Source organism: Lepeophtheirus salmonis, chromosome 1, assembly GCF_016086655.4.
Source record: "Lepeophtheirus salmonis chromosome 1, UVic_Lsal_1.4, whole genome shotgun sequence".
Taxonomy (NCBI): Eukaryota; Metazoa; Arthropoda; class Copepoda; order Siphonostomatoida; family Caligidae; genus Lepeophtheirus; species Lepeophtheirus salmonis.
The window spans coordinates 18970279-18987638 of record NC_052131.2 but is presented as its reverse complement, the minus strand read 5'-3'; the positions used below and the strand labels follow the sequence as shown (position 1 = coordinate 18987638).

Sequence of the window (17360 nt, the reverse complement as noted above, 5' to 3'; positions counted from 1 at the left end):
AGTTCAGAGGAATTAATTTCACCAATTTTAATCTTTTATGATATTGATGTTGCTTAAAAAACAGACCAAAATTGAAGATTTTTGCATTGAAACGATCTCTAGGTGTCAGGAAATCAGTTTGGTAATTGGTAAAATTATTTCATTAAACGCAATGGGAGGACAAAACTATACTTCCCGTCACACCTTAATGAAAAGTTAAGTTCGTAATAAACCTGAAATTATATGCCTTCAAGATATAAAGGCTCCTACCTCAGCATCTTGTACACTGAAATGCCCTATTTGTATTCCTCATAATTATCATTACTTTTTCACAGGCTCTAATATGGATAGGGGAATACTTTCTCTAATTTCAAAATCAATCGAAGAACCTAAACGTGTTAAAGAGTTATTAAGGATTGGTGATTGGCATAAAAATTTTATTACAACAAAAAGTGATGCTTTTTATGTAGTAAACGCATATGGACCAAATGTGAAATGTCCCACCTTCTTTCAATCTATTATAAATGTTTGTAAGAATGACTTCTATCCTCTATTAATCATTGGAGATTTAAACGTTGACTTATATAAAATGAATCGTCGGCACCCAAATCAAAAAACTTTATTCAAACTCATAATAGAACTGAGTTTGAATGGTATAATTAGAATTTTTAGCATAGAAGACATTGTGTCCTGGAGAATTGGCCAGAATACTTCCAGAATTGATCTATCCCTTGCCTCTTCATATATTTTATCCAAAAACTAAAAACGCTTTTTACCGGCCTCGTTCTGATTCAGTTCATAAGCTTATTGAAATTGTTTTCCAATTTTATAGACCTTAAAAACGCTTTCAGTCCCCCAAATGAGTATTGGATGACAAAAGTTTTATCAAAAAATTTCAAACACGTTTTATTAATCAATTTAACTCTTCATTTAATTTTAAAAAAAGCTTGCTCATCTTCTGATTGATACTGTTACATCTAATTCCTTACAGTTTGTTCGTAAAGAAAGAAATGTCGTTTCAAAAAGATATTGAGGAAATACTATAAAAAGGTTTCTTTTTTGTACGTACTATTATTCCGATACTATAAACTTAGTTCGATTCTCAGAAATTGCTGAATTGCAATTTAAAGCAAAAATTGACACTGAAAATTTCCCCTGTAAAAGATTGAAAGACCTTCTTCCTAAATAACGTTTTTCTACATCTATCATGAAGAAAATTATCAATGTAGGTAATATAATTACAGACTTTCGGGAGATATTGAATCTTTTTCTGTTGCACTTCCCAAAGACTATTAGTGGTAAGAGGGTTAATTTTCCTCACCCAAAATTAGGTAAGCACTCAATTTTTACTAAAGAAGATATAACATCTGTTATCAAAAAGAACTTTAAAGATGGAAAAGCTTCAGGGCCTGATGGGGGTAAATAGGAAAATTTTCACTCGGTGCATTGATGGTCCTTACCTGGTTGAGATAGGAAAGTCCTTGGAAATATATGTGCATTTTCCAAAGTCTTGATTCCCAAGAGAGGTTCGCCTACGGATGTCAATAACTGGAGACCAATTAATGTTCTTAATGAAAGTTATAGAATACTTTCTGGTATTTTTGCAGCCAAAATGGAGCCAATTTTAAATTATAAGTTTGGTCTGAAACAGAAAGTATTCCTGAAGGGGAGGATGATTCCCAAAATATCAAGAAATATTCAAATGGGAATTGAGAGTAACCAAAATATGGGGATGTTTCGTGCAATAATTGCAGTTGACTTCTGTAAGGCCTTTGATACCATTTTACATGGACATATTTTGAGAAAAATAAGAGAAATAAATAAACTCCTTCCTAGAAGATTTTTCAACCCAATTAGAACTCTTCTATTCAATGGTGCGTCGACTCTTACATTAGGGGATTTAGAAAGTGACCCAATAGTTTTAAAAAAAAGTTGTCGCCAGGGTTGTCCTTTAGCTCCGCTACTTTTCGTTGCGGGGATCAAATATCTTGGGTATACCATAAGAAATAAGTTTGGGGATTTTGGAACGTCAAAACATATTATTGATATGTATGCTGACGATATCACTTTGATATTGGAGGCAAAGTCAGAAATCCAATTAACAAAGAGGATTGAAGTTTTAATGAACTACTTCAAGAAATATAAAAAAAGGTCCAGTTTAAAGATTAACAAAATACAGTTATTCTTCCTTTGGGTAAATAGGATCTTAAACGACTTAGAACAGCTGATTGTTCTATCAAAAAGAGTGTCGATATTTTAGGAATTAAGTGGGAGAGTAAAGGTGCCTCCAATACAAACTGGACTGATCTATATAGTTTTTAATAAATTCTTCGATTAACAAATGGAAGGAATTTAATATAAAAAAAAGAATTGACCTATATAATTACCAAATTGTTCCTCCAACTCTTTATAAAGCAATGTATATTCCATGGTTATCCGGAAAGGTCATTGACTAAGAAAATTGCTGACTCAATAAGTTTTTTCATCGAAGCTACATAGATTCCTTAAAAAGACCCAAAAGTGAGTTAGGAGGAGGGTTGTCTTTGCTCTCTAGAATTATTCAAAAAAATTATCATGAGAGTCTAATTGACCTTTCAAGAAACTCGGAGTCTGAGTAACGTGCATCTATTTCGGCCCATCCTGCCAACAACTTGTTAATGCATGGAACAGATTTTATTTATGACAAAATTGATGAATTATCTCATTCTTGGGCAGCTGTCCAGAGAATCATTTGCAAAGGGGCACCAGTCTTTTTATCTTCTTCTACTATTGACATTGTGCGTCAGAATAGTAATAGGAAGTTTTTCTTTAAAAATCTCATAGACACAAAAAAGTTGGAATGGACAGCATTATTTAAGAATATAATCACGGTTCATGTTCTTGACCATAATTCTTTCTTAAATAGTGGAAGGGTTTTCTTTCAACTGAAAAGAGCCGCAATCATCTATCTCACTCCAATTCCGTGGCACTTAAGGACGAATTTTCCTTCCAAATCTGAAGAAAAAGCGGATAAAATCTTTGATGTATACATATATTGTTTGAATTTACCTAAAACCTGGAAGAAGAGGATCACAAGTTCCATATCTTAAATCAGGGATGGAAAGCAATTGACTACCCAATTTCAAATATCATTGGGTGGTCTATTTCTTAATACTCCCTGTAAGGACTGTGGCAAAATGTTCAACACTATTATGCATGCGTTTGCAAGTTGCCCCACACTCAATATTTTCAGAGATTTTACATTGCTGGAATTACATACAAATTTATAATGCCTTTAATTTTATTTGGTCTCTCCTTAAAAATTCAAAGTGTACCAACAAAAAGAAAAGCTATGGAGTTGACCTTATCAAGCTGAAAAAGCTTGATTGCAGATAAGTTGGCAGTAACGCCTATCAAAGTCGAAAAAATCAGAGCTATTCTGATTGTATCCGCAGCTCGATATTTTGCCTTGTTCCCACAAAATATCAACACTGTTATATAATTACTTATTTAAATAGGCATATTTTTAATATACTAGCAGAGGTTGGGGAATAGAAACAAAGAATGAAGGTAGAAGAAAAGAGAGAGAGAGAGAGGTATGTTGAAGGATACCACTTTTAGGGGGGCTCAAGCCTCCTTCCCCATAAATTTGTAGCAAGGACAGTCTCTCATTTAATATTGATTCAGAATAAGGTTTTTATGTGCTCTCTCGAAAGGAAATATGCATATATAATTATTTTAATGATTAAGTGATAAAATTTGGTTTTGAAGATCTCTAACTTGTTACGGTTATAAAATACAGCGTACAGTCGTTGCTTAACAATCCACACCGGACAAGACAATGTTAAGGTTCCAAACTTCTTAACCCAGGACAAGTCCTTTTCCTGGAGTCAGTAAGAAACTGGAAGAGTCTGGAGGTCATTATGAATCCACAGAAAAGCCTACTGATCACAAGATGAGGTAATACTAACAGAGGGATCATAATTTCATAGCAAATTTGCAGAAAATCATTATTGATGATCCATCCAAATCAATGAAGGACATTGCTGGGGATCTCCACTGTTCTGAAATGCTGATCAAGAAGTGCTTGGCTGATGAATTGTGACACATATCCAAGAAAACGTTGACCCAGTTTTCATAATTTCTTTTGACTTTGTTGGACAAAGTGTTTGGCCTCCAAGCTCACCAAACCTCACCCCTATGGACTTTTTTGTGGGGGGTGCAGTTTAGGGACACACCAGCAGATCCTTCTGTAATACAAAATCCGAGCTGATGTCCAGGATCAAGGAGGAATTCCAGAATCTGCCAATAGAGACTGTCATCAAGACATGATCCCGTTTTCAAGATCGAATAGAGGGTGTCACTGACGCCAAAGGCGGTTATATTGAATAATGATAATTTCGATAATAATCGGAAGCTTAATTTAGTAGAAAATCTATTTTGGTTTTTTAATCGGTTGGTTGTTAAATAGAGATCGCGCCCTGTAAAATTTGGTAAATTGTTAAGAATACGTAGACAATTATTTATTTTTTTCTCAGCTGTTAATCTCTTTGGTCTGGTCTGAAATTATTCTACTAATGGTTTATTTGGGGAACTATAACTAAATCTTACTATGCTGTGAACATACTTTCAATAGAGGTACAAAGAAAATATACTTAGAGTAAGGAAGTTTGGCGTAATTGACTAACTACCATATAATTTTTCTTTTCCTTTTTCCAATGAATTGAAACCGCTACTTTGTAATTACACCTGTATAGATTTAAATTATAATAAATATTGTTGAAATATCATAGCCCAAGTTTATTATATCACAGGAAAAGTTGATAAATAGTAGTTCATTTAAATACGGTCACAGAAAAGACGAAGAGAGACAATCACATAAAAGTTTCTAAACTCCTAAACGCAGGGCAATCTCCAACGGACATAGGCAAACTGATTTGTTGACCGGAATACTTTGTACATGTTCCCAGGTGATAATGTTATCCTCAAGTAAGATGATGACACTGACCTTGTGACCCAGTGTTTACTTGGAGATTGCTTGTCCTTTTGAGACACCATTTTTTCCTGATACCAACACACTGGACAAATATTTTTGGACACATGTTCAGACTAAGACTTGCTGCAAAATTCATCCCAATATCAATACTTAGAAGGTATCCCTCGAGGCAGTATGGGAAGAAATGAACAACCCCATGGTGATGAAGCCATTGTCAAGGCTGAAGGTGGCTACAATTTTTTTCAACTAGGTAGTGACTTATTCACAAATACAGCAAAAGAACTATGTACACAATAGTAAAATGAATAAAAGAAAATTTTTATTTGAAATAAAACATAAATAAACATTTTACTTTAAAATTAATTTGTTGCGGATTTATAATTGCGAGTCCTTGTTGAACTCAGAGCATAGCTGAGGATCAACATCGGAGTAATTCTTGCCAATGGTCTTGTTTATTTTATTTATTCCCTCCTTCCTCATAGCAGCTGATTGTAACTGATCTAATGAAACGTCATGACAGCTAAGCTTCTTTCTTCCAAAACATTATTCTAATGGGCAGGGTTACCATGTTGATTTTTGGTATCTTTTTTTTTTTTAATGACCATAATACACAAAATTTTCATAACTTTATATAAGTACAACATTATTAAATATTCGACCACAGTCCTTGCACGGTAGTACGAATTTTATCATCCCAGTAGATATCTGGAACTGGGCTGTAAACTATTTGCCACCATTACTACCCCTCAATTGATTTTAAAATTATAGCAAACAAGATTGATTTATTATTTGAAATATACTATTTGACTCTTGCAAACCTAGTTTTCTGGCTATATCTTGATGGATTCTTTGACAAGAGATGAAAAGAAAAAAAATATATGATATCTGGTAAAAATATGAGTATAGTTAGACTAATTTTCCGAAAATCCCATTCTGATACGTAATTATGAGTCTGATAAACCATAATAATTTGTATTTTGGGCATTAAAAATTAATCATAGCGATATTCTACATTTTTTTATAAAATTGATGATCTATGAACAATATAATCTTATTCATGTCCATTATATGTTGTTCTGTTTTTGTTTTTTTTATAATTAAAAAAAGCGTTCCATGACCATGAACATCTTTTGGGCACTTATAAATTTATTTTATGGTATTTTATTTTATACTACTTCGTAAATTTGATAATTTAAAAAAATCATACTTTTAGAAGTATGTTAAAAATATTCAAGAAAAGAAAATGTGTTTTTTTCTTTAATTCTATAAGTACCACTGTGTATATTCTTAACCAATACAACATTTAAATGCATTGGGCCTTCAAAAAGAAATGTGTTGTTTTTTTTGCGGAATTCGCCTATTTATCCTAGGAAACAAAAATTTCTTCGCATACAATTAACTAAAGTTGTCACAAAACAAAATCTGACATGTTTTGCATGAAAAAAAAGATATTTATATCGAAGGAAGTAATACAATATTTTTCCTTATATGATAAATTGAAACCTCTGTAACTATAAAAAAAAATTGTTTGTTAATATTTGATTCAATCATTCATCCAATTTTATGGCGGAATCTATCTTTCAATATCTACGACACTGTCAATTAAACGCGTTTTAGAGTTGATTGAATAGTTGAAAAAAGTTTAATATCTTTTACGAAATGCTGTTCTTGAAATTATTCCAGAAAATAGAAAAACCATCCAATATGAGTGTTTTATTTCAAGAAATATAAAAATAGTGATTGTACTCACTTCAGTGCAATTCAATAAACAATTCTATCATATATATAACTCGTGGCAAATTAAATGAAAACTATACAAATTTATAATGATGATAATGAATTGAAAAAATTATTGATTGTAAATTAGAAATTAAAGCAATATACAGATTCTCATAGATTTAACCAATAAAAAATCAAGAGCTAAATTGTGGGTAGTTTAATGCTATAAACCATTTTGGCAAACAATCTTTCGGCAATAAGGTGTGACACTAAAAGATTGTCTCTGGAGAAACTACCGTGTATTTCATAAGAAAATAAGACTGACAGTACAAAAATCTACCTCATAACGTCTCCTTCTCCTTGATGATTTCTCTGATTCTGCCAGGCATGCTTGTAACCAGATTCTCCAAGACTCTGGGGTCCAGAGTTTGCCAGACAGTTTTGACTTGCTGTATGAAAGTGCTCTTGCACTTCTCCTTCATAATTGCCCACAGATTTTCAATGGGATTCAAGTCAGGACTTTTACCGGGCCGGTGGTCTTTCATCCAGAACCCAGAGAGATGCTCAGAACACCATTTTTGATCGATAACTGGTTCATTCTTGCAGAAATCATTTAATAAACATTCCGAAAATTGAAAATACATCAATATTTAATAAGTCAGAAATTAAAATGTTAGGCTTGAAATTCCTCGCTTTGTGGCAATTCTTTAAAAAAAATACGTTTGTTGAAAAATGAGAAAAAAATTAAAATTTATTCAGAAAATCACATATATTTTAGATAACAAAAATTTTATGCGTCATATTTATACCCAAACGAATCTCCTGACAATTTGAACCTTGAACGGGCAGGTTCATACTAGTTTATACTACATATACTAATAATTATAATATGATTGTTTCTTTGTGGTCGAAAAATATCTTGATAAATTCTAACTCTTTTGGAATCTTCAGACTATAACAATCCGGTTAAGTGATGTAATCTACAAAGTCTCATCAGAGCAATTTAAAAAAAATACTCATATTATTGCTTCCTGTAAGCTTAGTAAAAGGTTAATAGAAAAACAAGGTTAAACCATCATGTAATCGAGATTGCTAGAATTTTCAATCTGATGAATTGTACAGACTGCTGGGTAAGACAGGTAGATTTTGACAAAATACGCAACCACTCATAATATATGATGTCACTATTCCTAGAATTTTCAATTTAATGTATCTTACCGATTGCTAGGGAGAAAAAATATTAAAAACGTGGTAGAAGTCAAACATCAGTCGTACACACGTTATGACTTATGGTATAACCTTGTATTTCTATTAACCCTGACCTTAGTAGTATTATTATAAATATTAAAAAAATAATGTGATATAAATTTCAAAACATACAACATACAGAGACATATATGAATTTAAAAAATTGTCTAGATGAGAAGTCCATTTTTTAATTAGTTCAAAAAGTTCCCAAATCGAAATTCGCGAAGAAAATAGCAATTGACTTTATTTTCACTAGTGAAAAGGAAAAAAGGTTAAAAGCATTTATTGGAATTGTAAACAAACACAATTCTACCAATATTTTTTTTTATTTGCATGTTGTCGAAAAATTAACACTCGATAACTGGGTCATTTTTGCAAATATTGTACAAATTATGTAATAAAATGTTCCGGGTATTGAAATACTTTGATAATTAATTAGATAAGAGTTGTAAAATTTCATATCTAAAATGTATCCTTTTGTGAAATTTCTTTTTAAAACAATGAAAGTTGACGTTTCATGAAAAAAAAAAGAAGAAATCAATAGAAAAAATATAAAAATTATTCAGAAATTGACAGATATTTCAGTTAGACATCAAATTTTTATTTAGTAAGTTTATATGCAAACGAATCTCCTGACAAATTTTGACAAACTTGATTCTATTTACAAATCCCATAGTCCATTGGAAGTTCACTTTTTTGCACATGAAATAAACGAAATTACCATTTTCACCGATTTTTTTCTTTTTTCTCTCACCTTTTCTCATAATGAATAATTTTAGAAAACGTAGTTATTCGTCTAATTGTTTTTTGAAACGCCAATCTCTTTATGATAAATAACTCAACCCCCTATTTAGTCTTCTAGAGCTGTGTTTTAGGTCTATCTTAAGCCTCCCCCTCTTATATAACCCCCAAAAATGACACCCCAGTCTTAGCCTGTCAAAGCTGGAAAGATGGACAAATGCAATGTTTCAGCCTCCTAGGTTCAACGGTATGGGAACGTATAAAGGACTTGTACACACACGCATTCTATTTCATATATATATATACAGATAAGGTCTTGACAACTTATAGCAGAATATGGTTTATATAATTAGCAAACAAGGTATACAAATAAAGGATGTATGTTACAGAGTGCATACATAACTCTGAGTTCCCTTAAAAAATGAAGAGTAGACTCAGAAGGTTATTATGGTGAAAATGCGAGAATGTTTGCATTTTTAAGCGAGGGAATATAAAATTATACAATTGTTTGTACATAGTACAAATTATTATATTCAAGTTATAACTTGTACAGAAAGGGTGTATGAGCATTGTTTACTTTGATCAGCTTGTAAACAAAGCGACAGAAATTGGCACCGTTTTGCAGCAAAACAATACAACTCCCTGAAGGATAATATTCAAGAAAGAAAGACGACATAGTCTTTCTAAGTGATGTCACAATTTTAATACCTACTATAATGGTGGTCTAATAATTACGTGTATCTTTTTTCATTAATATTAAGGAAAATAGCGAATGAAAAATGTGCTACTCACAAGCTACACACTGTCACGCCATCTTGCGGATAATATTTTTTAAGTTTCTTATTGCCCTATTTTATCCTCACACGCTTAAAAATGTGCTCATTTTCACTTCACTACTTATTAGTATTACATATGTGGTTATCTGAGATCCAATTAAATACAGATTAATGTGTTTTGTAGAATAATTTGTATTATCTATGGAGGAGCTGTTGTCTCTTCTTCCCTCTCCAAGGATTGCGCTTTACTTTCTTTTTTACTTATGCTGGAATTATGATAATATTTTTCAATTTCCTCGAGGGAATGTCCTTTTGTCTCAGGAAGAAAAATATAAGCGACAATGGCGCCGAATACGAGGGCAATTACGAATATTGCAAAACATCCATAAACATGAATCAACTCACTCAAGGCAGGCGACTATTCAAGAAGGAGAAAGAGAAAGAAAAACAATCAAAAATAGATTGTCATAATCTAAATACAATAGCAAAACATACGATTTTTACAACAAAGAAAATGGAGAGCCCATCCGAGAATCCAATGATTCCACATCCTAAACTTCTTTTATTGGCTGGAAGGAGTTCTCCCTGTAGAGTCCTCGTAATCGATCCATAACCCAATGAAACAGAGCCATAGAGTAACATTATTAATGCAAAGGGAAGCCAACGAATGAACTGAGTGTCCGCGATGCCCCAGGCTTTGAAATAACCCTAGAAAGTAATTAAGTCGTTACATATTTTGAATAATCTTAATTATCTATTAAATTTGTAATTTATGAACTTACCTCTTCAAAAAGATATTGATGAAGAGCAATGGAAGAATTAGAAAATATCATCGTCATGAATATCTTTAGATACATTTTCTTTTTAGAGAATACTGTAAGTAGTTTTACACTTGAAATTCCAAAGATTAAACGGATGAAACAGAGTATGGATGATGCCACGTAAGGATCCATTGGTATTTTCATATTCTAAAAGAAATATTTGCGGAATATGATGATAATTAATAAATTCACAACTTGTGATTTCTTTTTCGAACACATTATAGCATTATTCAATGAAGTATTAGCGTTGTTTACAAAAAATCTAATGGCAAAATAATAAAACTCCCTGGATGATAATATTATTTAATTTAGGTGTATGTCACTTAAATAGTGGGTACTGTGAAAATTCTTCTCCGCATGCATAATTTTGAAAGCAAATAGTTTGAACAGACTACACACTGTAACACCACCTAGCGGACAATATATATTTTTTAATTTTGTGTAGTCGTATTCGCTTGTGAAATGCCACAAGAAAAAATCGTCAATTGGAACTTGAGTTTTATGAAGTAAAGAAAAAAAGACAACCAAAACTAGGCTAGTGTACAAAAAAAAATGCAAGTATTTACTCGTAACACGTCACAAATTAATTTTAAATATATTAAAATTGAATTAAAATGCCCTCATTTCAAGTTATTCTATGTAAAAAAAAAAAAAAAAATAAGAGCAAAGGTACATTTATGCTATAAAATATATGAGGGCGAAACTTTCCAAGCCAAAAATTCCTAGGGTGAATCAATTACAAAAATATATGAAAAAGTTTACATGAATGTGGGTCTACTTTTTTATATAACTACTATTTAATTAGATTTCCTTATAGGTTTTCAGCTATTTTTATAGAGCGGGTCTGCATACTACTCATAATAGTTCAAAATGATCCCAATTGTTTTGTGCAGGTTTATCTTGAATCAACTTTCAGAGAAAAATGGAAGTATTTTTGAAAAAGATAAAGATATATCAATGTATCAGATGAAAGATTGTTTGTAATATTAAGTATGGTCATTTTGATATCCATTTATCGTGTAAGTCTTTCGTTAATTGACTTCATATCAAAATGAAATAATTAGTTGCTTAGCCTATTGAGTCTAATGGAGTATAAATATCCTACTCACATCAATAAACGAAACCATGTAAAATGAAATGAAGGGCATTCCAGACCAATTTTGCACAACAGGTAGAAGAAACATGATAAGAGCAAATGGTTTCCAAAAAGTGGGTTTTCTTAGATCCTTGATGTGATGTTTAACTGTTAACTGAAAATGAATCAAAATTTAGATTTCATAAACTGCATTCAATTATTTCTTTTAATAAATATTTTGGCGAAAAAGATATTTACCAAAAACGTTGGCTCCATTTCTTCATCGTGATGCATTTTAGCTTTCTTTAAATTGTTTTCCATTGATATCAACTCTTCATTTGCTGCTTCTTGAGATCCCCTAAAGTATACTAAAACTCTGATTGCCTCATCTTTTTTCCCATGACGTAATAACCAAATAGGAGATTCCGGGCAGAAAAATAATCCCGTAATTGTTATGAAAGGAACACTTCCACATATACCTTCAAATTTGTATGTGTACAATATATATAAGATCATACAGAGCGCGGACCCAAAATTTGCGGTAGCATTACTAAACGTAGTTTTTACAGAATCGAGAAAAGAAATCTTAAAACACATTTGTCATATGTTTAAATACTATATTTAGCTATATTTTCTATTAAATATATCCTTCTTTATAAGCAATAACAGCCACAATATGCCGGCAAACAGATAGTCGGCTCGTCACGATAAAAGACGTGTCCATGGCGTACCAAGCCACAAATTTAAATGAGAGATGCAGCAGAAAATCTTCTACAGGAAATCTCCCACTACAAAGACTAAGGGGTACGTAAGGGTTTACTTTATTAATGTGCGTAGTTTTGCACCCGGGCCTTTCCAAGAAAAATAAATATACTTCGTGTATATCGACTTCAAACAATATTCCTAGGTCAGATGGAGTAAATGTAATACTATAATCTTTACTTATACTTAATCAGTGCAACTTCATCTGACCAAAAAAAATGCTACTGCAAGTTTTGAGACACCAATCTGTGTGTATGTTAAATATTTATTACCAACGACGATTCTCCAGGGAAGTAATGCGCCAAGGGCCATGAGAACAAATGTCCCAGCATAATACATAGCTCCAAATACCGCTGTTAATGTTCCACGTACTTTTGGATGACTTATTTCACTCAAATAAACAGGAAGGGATGCTATGCAAGAGCCCACAGCATATCCACCTATGGCAATACAAATATACTTTTTTAATCAATTTAGTTATATTTTAGAATACGAACTAATATATCTGCCTATAAGTAACATGTAAAAAGAATTAGCTGTTGCAATTATAGCTGCACCAATTATTGCAAAGGTATTATCTATCATCATAGATCTTCTTCGCCCAAAGAAATCACTCTGAAATCCTCCAATGAGTGCTCCTGACAAGTATCCTAATGAATATAAGCTTGCTAGAAAATAAAAATGTCATATTTTGTTACTGGAGTAAATTTTGCATATTTACCGAACCAGGATCCCTCATCTGTTGTCAGATAAAGAGTACTTGTACTATTTGCAACTTGTATTTGAGGTAAAATCACAGAGGATAAGGAGAGAGTAGTCCCTTGAGTAATAGATGATATAGTTGCAATGAAGCCTATGACCAATTGCCTTCTAACATTTCCTCTTGGATCAGTAGAGATTCCTACATTCAAAGGTTCGTCAGTGGTCATAATAACGTCTTATTACTTAAAATAACCTTGTGATCGAAAAAATTCAACTTAGTTTAATCGTTAATCAAACTCTGCAAAATAAGTTTGATGAAGACATATAGATATACATTAAATTTTTAAGGCATTGGGTCAAGTATAAATTATGTAAAGTTTGAACACTGCTGACTGTTATTACTGAATCGGCACTAGGAATGACTTCGTAATCAGTCTTCTGCCCCCCCCCCCTTTGTCTATTTATTTTTCCGATCTTTTTTACCATTCAAGGGAACCATTAGGGCTATTGGTACCCCACTTTTTATACTAAGTGTAATATTTACAGTGTGCGGAATCAAATAGGAAACCTTAATCTCAATTAACCCTGGCACACTTACTCTCATAAACCACAAAAGTCAGGTTAATAACTATTTGCCAAGAGATTAATTTTAGATACAAAATATTGACAATTTCAATTTGCCCCCCCCCTTTTTCTGCAGCCAATAATGGCTCTACACTGCCCCTAAACGCCTTTCACAACGAAATCACGACATCGTCAGCCAAATTTGCCTACTCCCTCTCAACTTCAGCTTTTACATCTCCTACATTTTTATGAGGTGTCGTACAAGCCTACCTCTCAACTTCGCCCTAATCAGCTCAGTATAGAGGTGGAAGGTCAGGTGATGAATCCCAACAAGTTTCTGTGTGACAAAGCGAGATCTTGATGTCAAACAAGATCCTTTACAGCCGATCGGATCGTCTTGGAGCTCCTTAGCAAGGTTTGTATTCTTGTAGTTAGATTGACCTTTACTTTTGTCATCAGTGTTTATTCTGTTGATTCCACTACCACCAGGGTTCCTGTTAAATTCCTCTCCATCCTCCTGTAGCTCCTTGAAAGTAGCCACAAGCTTCCGGGAGCAGAGCAAATATCTTAAGTTGAGAATTGTACGTGGAGAAAATCTCACAACTCCTACTCTCGGCCTCCATTTTGAATTGAGGTGTAGATAAAAAAATGTTGAAGGATCAAAATTATCAAGTTTGAACTACTTAACAGGCTGATACCATAAAAAAGATGTGTTAAAATAAAAGCTATAAACATACAATTAATCAATCAAAGTGAGGTATTCTCTATGTTTCACCACACTGTAAACATAATAATTAATTTGCCCCCCTACACCACTTGTAAATTTATTCCGCCGCCATTAGGATATACTCACTCACTGTTGCGTATAATTAATAAGTCAGTTTCTCCCCCCTCTCAATCTCCTTACTCTCTTAAGTAGTTTTATAATGAATCTACTGTGATAGTTGTATTTATCTATAAATACCTTGATTGGCTAGATACTGCAGGGTAGGATGACGTAAGTAATAAAGTGTTACACATACTAAGTCTCCTCCACGCCTTTCATTATCGTTAACGTCGCAACACTAATTATCCTTAAAGACCCATAGCTAATGCAGCACCGCTCTTCCCATCTCAATATTTAGAAATACATATATTTTATAATAACAATTCGACATATACTAATATTATACATACAAATTAATAAAAACCATTTAAAGAGTGTGCAGTAAATGTAATCCGACTAGAAAGGTTCTCTATCTGGCTGTGAGAAGGTGAGAAAACGGAGACTAATGATGACAATATCATCGACAACGCAGATAAAACTGTTTATATGATTGTTTCGAACTACTTACACAACTCTGATATTCTTTGACATGTTTCCGAAATTATTGAGAAAATAAAACTTTGTAGGAATTAATTTTCTTTGCTACAAAAGCACACATTAAACAGTAACAATAACAAAAACAAGTTCTATCTAGTTATGAAATTGATTCAACTCCATGGGAGTATGAAAGGGAATCAATCAAACATTTTATGAATGTATTACTACAAGCATTTTTTGCAATTATTCAGATGGTAAAACGTAAGCATGATTTCTAAGGATTATTTTTTTTTGATTTATTCCGCCAAATAGTTTATTATTTTCTGTTTTATCCCACAATTCTGACATAAAAATCCTCCATCTTTTGCGTTTAAATAGTAACAAGATTTGTACAAAATATGACTTAAAAAAGTGCGAAGCTTATTGCACTTACAATCTCAACCGAGTTTTAAATTATTTTCCAAAGCTATTGTCATTATTATTGTATTCGGGAAGAAAGTTCAATGACACTTTGATACCTTCATTGTATCTCGCAACCTTTATTCTTAAAATAAACAAGAAAAATGCCCAAATCAGTTAATTTGTAGTTACAAAATTTAGGACTAATTCTACCCAACCATAGAATTATTATTCAATACTTGTTCGGAATGGATGACAGCAAAATAAGATATAAATTGAATACAACCAATCAACGTTCACAACACAGATTAGGGCAAATGAAGTAGAAGAAAGAGAGCTGTCAGCAAAATACAGTGTACATTTTTGTGTCAGTGAGACTAGGATTATGCCAAGTACAAGTACTTCATTGAAATTTGAGGTACAAACAACAGGCTTTTTTTCTGAAGTATTGTTTTCAAAACATTTTTAAAGGAATTAAGTTAAATCTGTTTTCTGTTATCTTGTATTATCTATCTTTTCTAAATTTCTGGAGAAAAGTAACCTAATTTTGCAATCCTACCCAGGGAGCTATGATAAAAAAGCCAACACGATTTTTAGGCACTATTTATGTAAAACATGTCCCCATTTCATATTCATAAGAATTGGGCAATTTTTTTTATTGTTGATCAAATACTTACTAGTGTATTTCAGATTTTTTTAAAACTCAAAATTGACATCATAAGAAATTTAAATATTCTAATTTTGACTTCATTTTTGGAATACTCACACTTCAAAATAGTTAAGTATCAAATTTCAAGGAGTTAGCTCTTCTGGATAAAAAAAATATACAAGAAAAGGTAGCGTCAGGTAAAAAGACATTAAAATGACGTATTGTATTCAAAATATTTTTAAAGGAATTAAGTTAAATCTGTTTCATAAAATTTTTTGTTGAACGTACTTGGAAGTTTTATATACGCACACCCACGAGTGAATCAGCCCTAAGGGCTGCTAATATCTGCCATTTTCAAACTGTTTATTATTTTAGAAGAAGGATGTGAAAGGATATCCTGTTTGCCTCTTATATATTTATCGTATGATATAACTCTTTTTATGAGGTGTCAATATTCTTATTTGTAATTAACTTTAAAATTTGATCATTAATTTTACTTGATTTTTATTTATATACATTTTCTAGGAACTGTATTCAAGATAACTTAATCAATAATTTATTTTTCGAATGTTAGAATGTTTTATATCAATTGTTATTATCTTTAATTTTTAATTTCTATATAGTTATTTCATTTCGAAATGTGGCTCTGAATCGAAATTACCTTCTGTAAACGAGATTAAAAAAAATAAAAAATCCGAGACTAAACCTGTTGAAGTTGAAGGTCTTAATGTTAATTTTCATATTTAATGGCTCAAATAACAGTAATAATTGTAGGTGTTAGTCGTCGGACAAAAATGTTGTGAATGATGACGAATGAGTGATGGTAATCGACTACGTCATAAATAATATGACCCAAGGATGACGTAATTCCTCAAATTTCTGAGTTAACCTCCACTGCAAACACATAAGCCCTAGTGATGTACACTAATTCCCCTTAACAATATTTTAGTTTTATATAATATGTTGCATACAACTTGCGATTTCTGTACAAGTTACAACTTCTTTTAACAAGTTGTACAAGTCGCAATATCAATGTATTATTTAATTACAACATTGGTCATTGACATTGCCAACTATTAATTGATACTTTCATTTCATTATGATCTATTAAAATTATGGGGTAATTATTATGTATTTATGAGTAATATAACTGCGGCATTTGTACTGTATAGTGTGCCACAGAATACTTATATTTTAATAAATACATTAATTAAAAGAGTCAAAAATTACATGATTAATATCACGATCATCCATGGAATATTCAATTATTGCATTATCCTCATCATATGTACTGTAAATCCTTCATTTTAAATTTTGCATCTCATTTTCTGGTAGAAAATTGTGCAATTTGATTATAAAATGTACACAACATATACATACAGACTGAGGACTCAAAAATTGCAGTAGCATTTTTAAATTACGAAAAACATGATTTTTGATTAAATGAAGTAAAAACAACTCCAAGCCGATAGTCGATACAATATTTAGCTTCTTTTATTCAATATGTCCTCTTCACAAGCAATAACAACTGTGTGGGGATGTTGTGGACTTTTTGATGTTGTAGGAGATGCCAACGTTCTTTACAACCTTGTTGGCATTGACAGCGTACCAGTGTTGTCTTTTTGCTGCTTCTTTAACGTCTTCACA

General features: G+C 32.0%; 1 protein-coding gene across 9 annotated transcripts in view; it reads right to left on the bottom strand.

Annotated features, from left to right (window-relative positions):
* Window positions 1–8930: 8930 nt before the first annotated feature.
* The window catches only part of LOC121119951 (solute carrier family 2, facilitated glucose transporter member 8), a 42898-nt gene continuing 34468 nt past the window's right edge, over window positions 8931–17360 (bottom strand). Inside the window, exons 1-10 of one of the 9 annotated variants that reach the window (XM_040714803.2) lie at window positions 14539–14748; window positions 14327–14474; window positions 12818–13096; window positions 12594–12764; window positions 12369–12536; window positions 11593–11813; window positions 11369–11509; window positions 10221–10406; window positions 9934–10146; window positions 8931–9856 (exon numbers count right to left, since the gene is read on the bottom strand). In XM_040714803.2, coding sequence (XP_040570737.1) covers window positions 9638–9856; window positions 9934–10146; window positions 10221–10406; window positions 11369–11509; window positions 11593–11813; window positions 12369–12536; window positions 12594–12764; window positions 12818–13025 — 1527 coding nt within the window. In that variant the 5' untranslated portion in view covers window positions 13026–13096; window positions 14327–14474; window positions 14539–14748 and the 3' untranslated portion in view covers window positions 8931–9637. Of the gene's footprint in view, window positions 9857–9933; window positions 10147–10220; window positions 10407–11368; window positions 11510–11592; window positions 11814–12368; window positions 12537–12593; window positions 12765–12817; window positions 14297–14326; window positions 14475–14538; window positions 14790–17360 lie in introns of those variants that run through there. The other 8 variants (XM_040714844.2, XM_040714811.2, XM_040714818.2 and 5 more) reach the window with 8 other exon arrangements.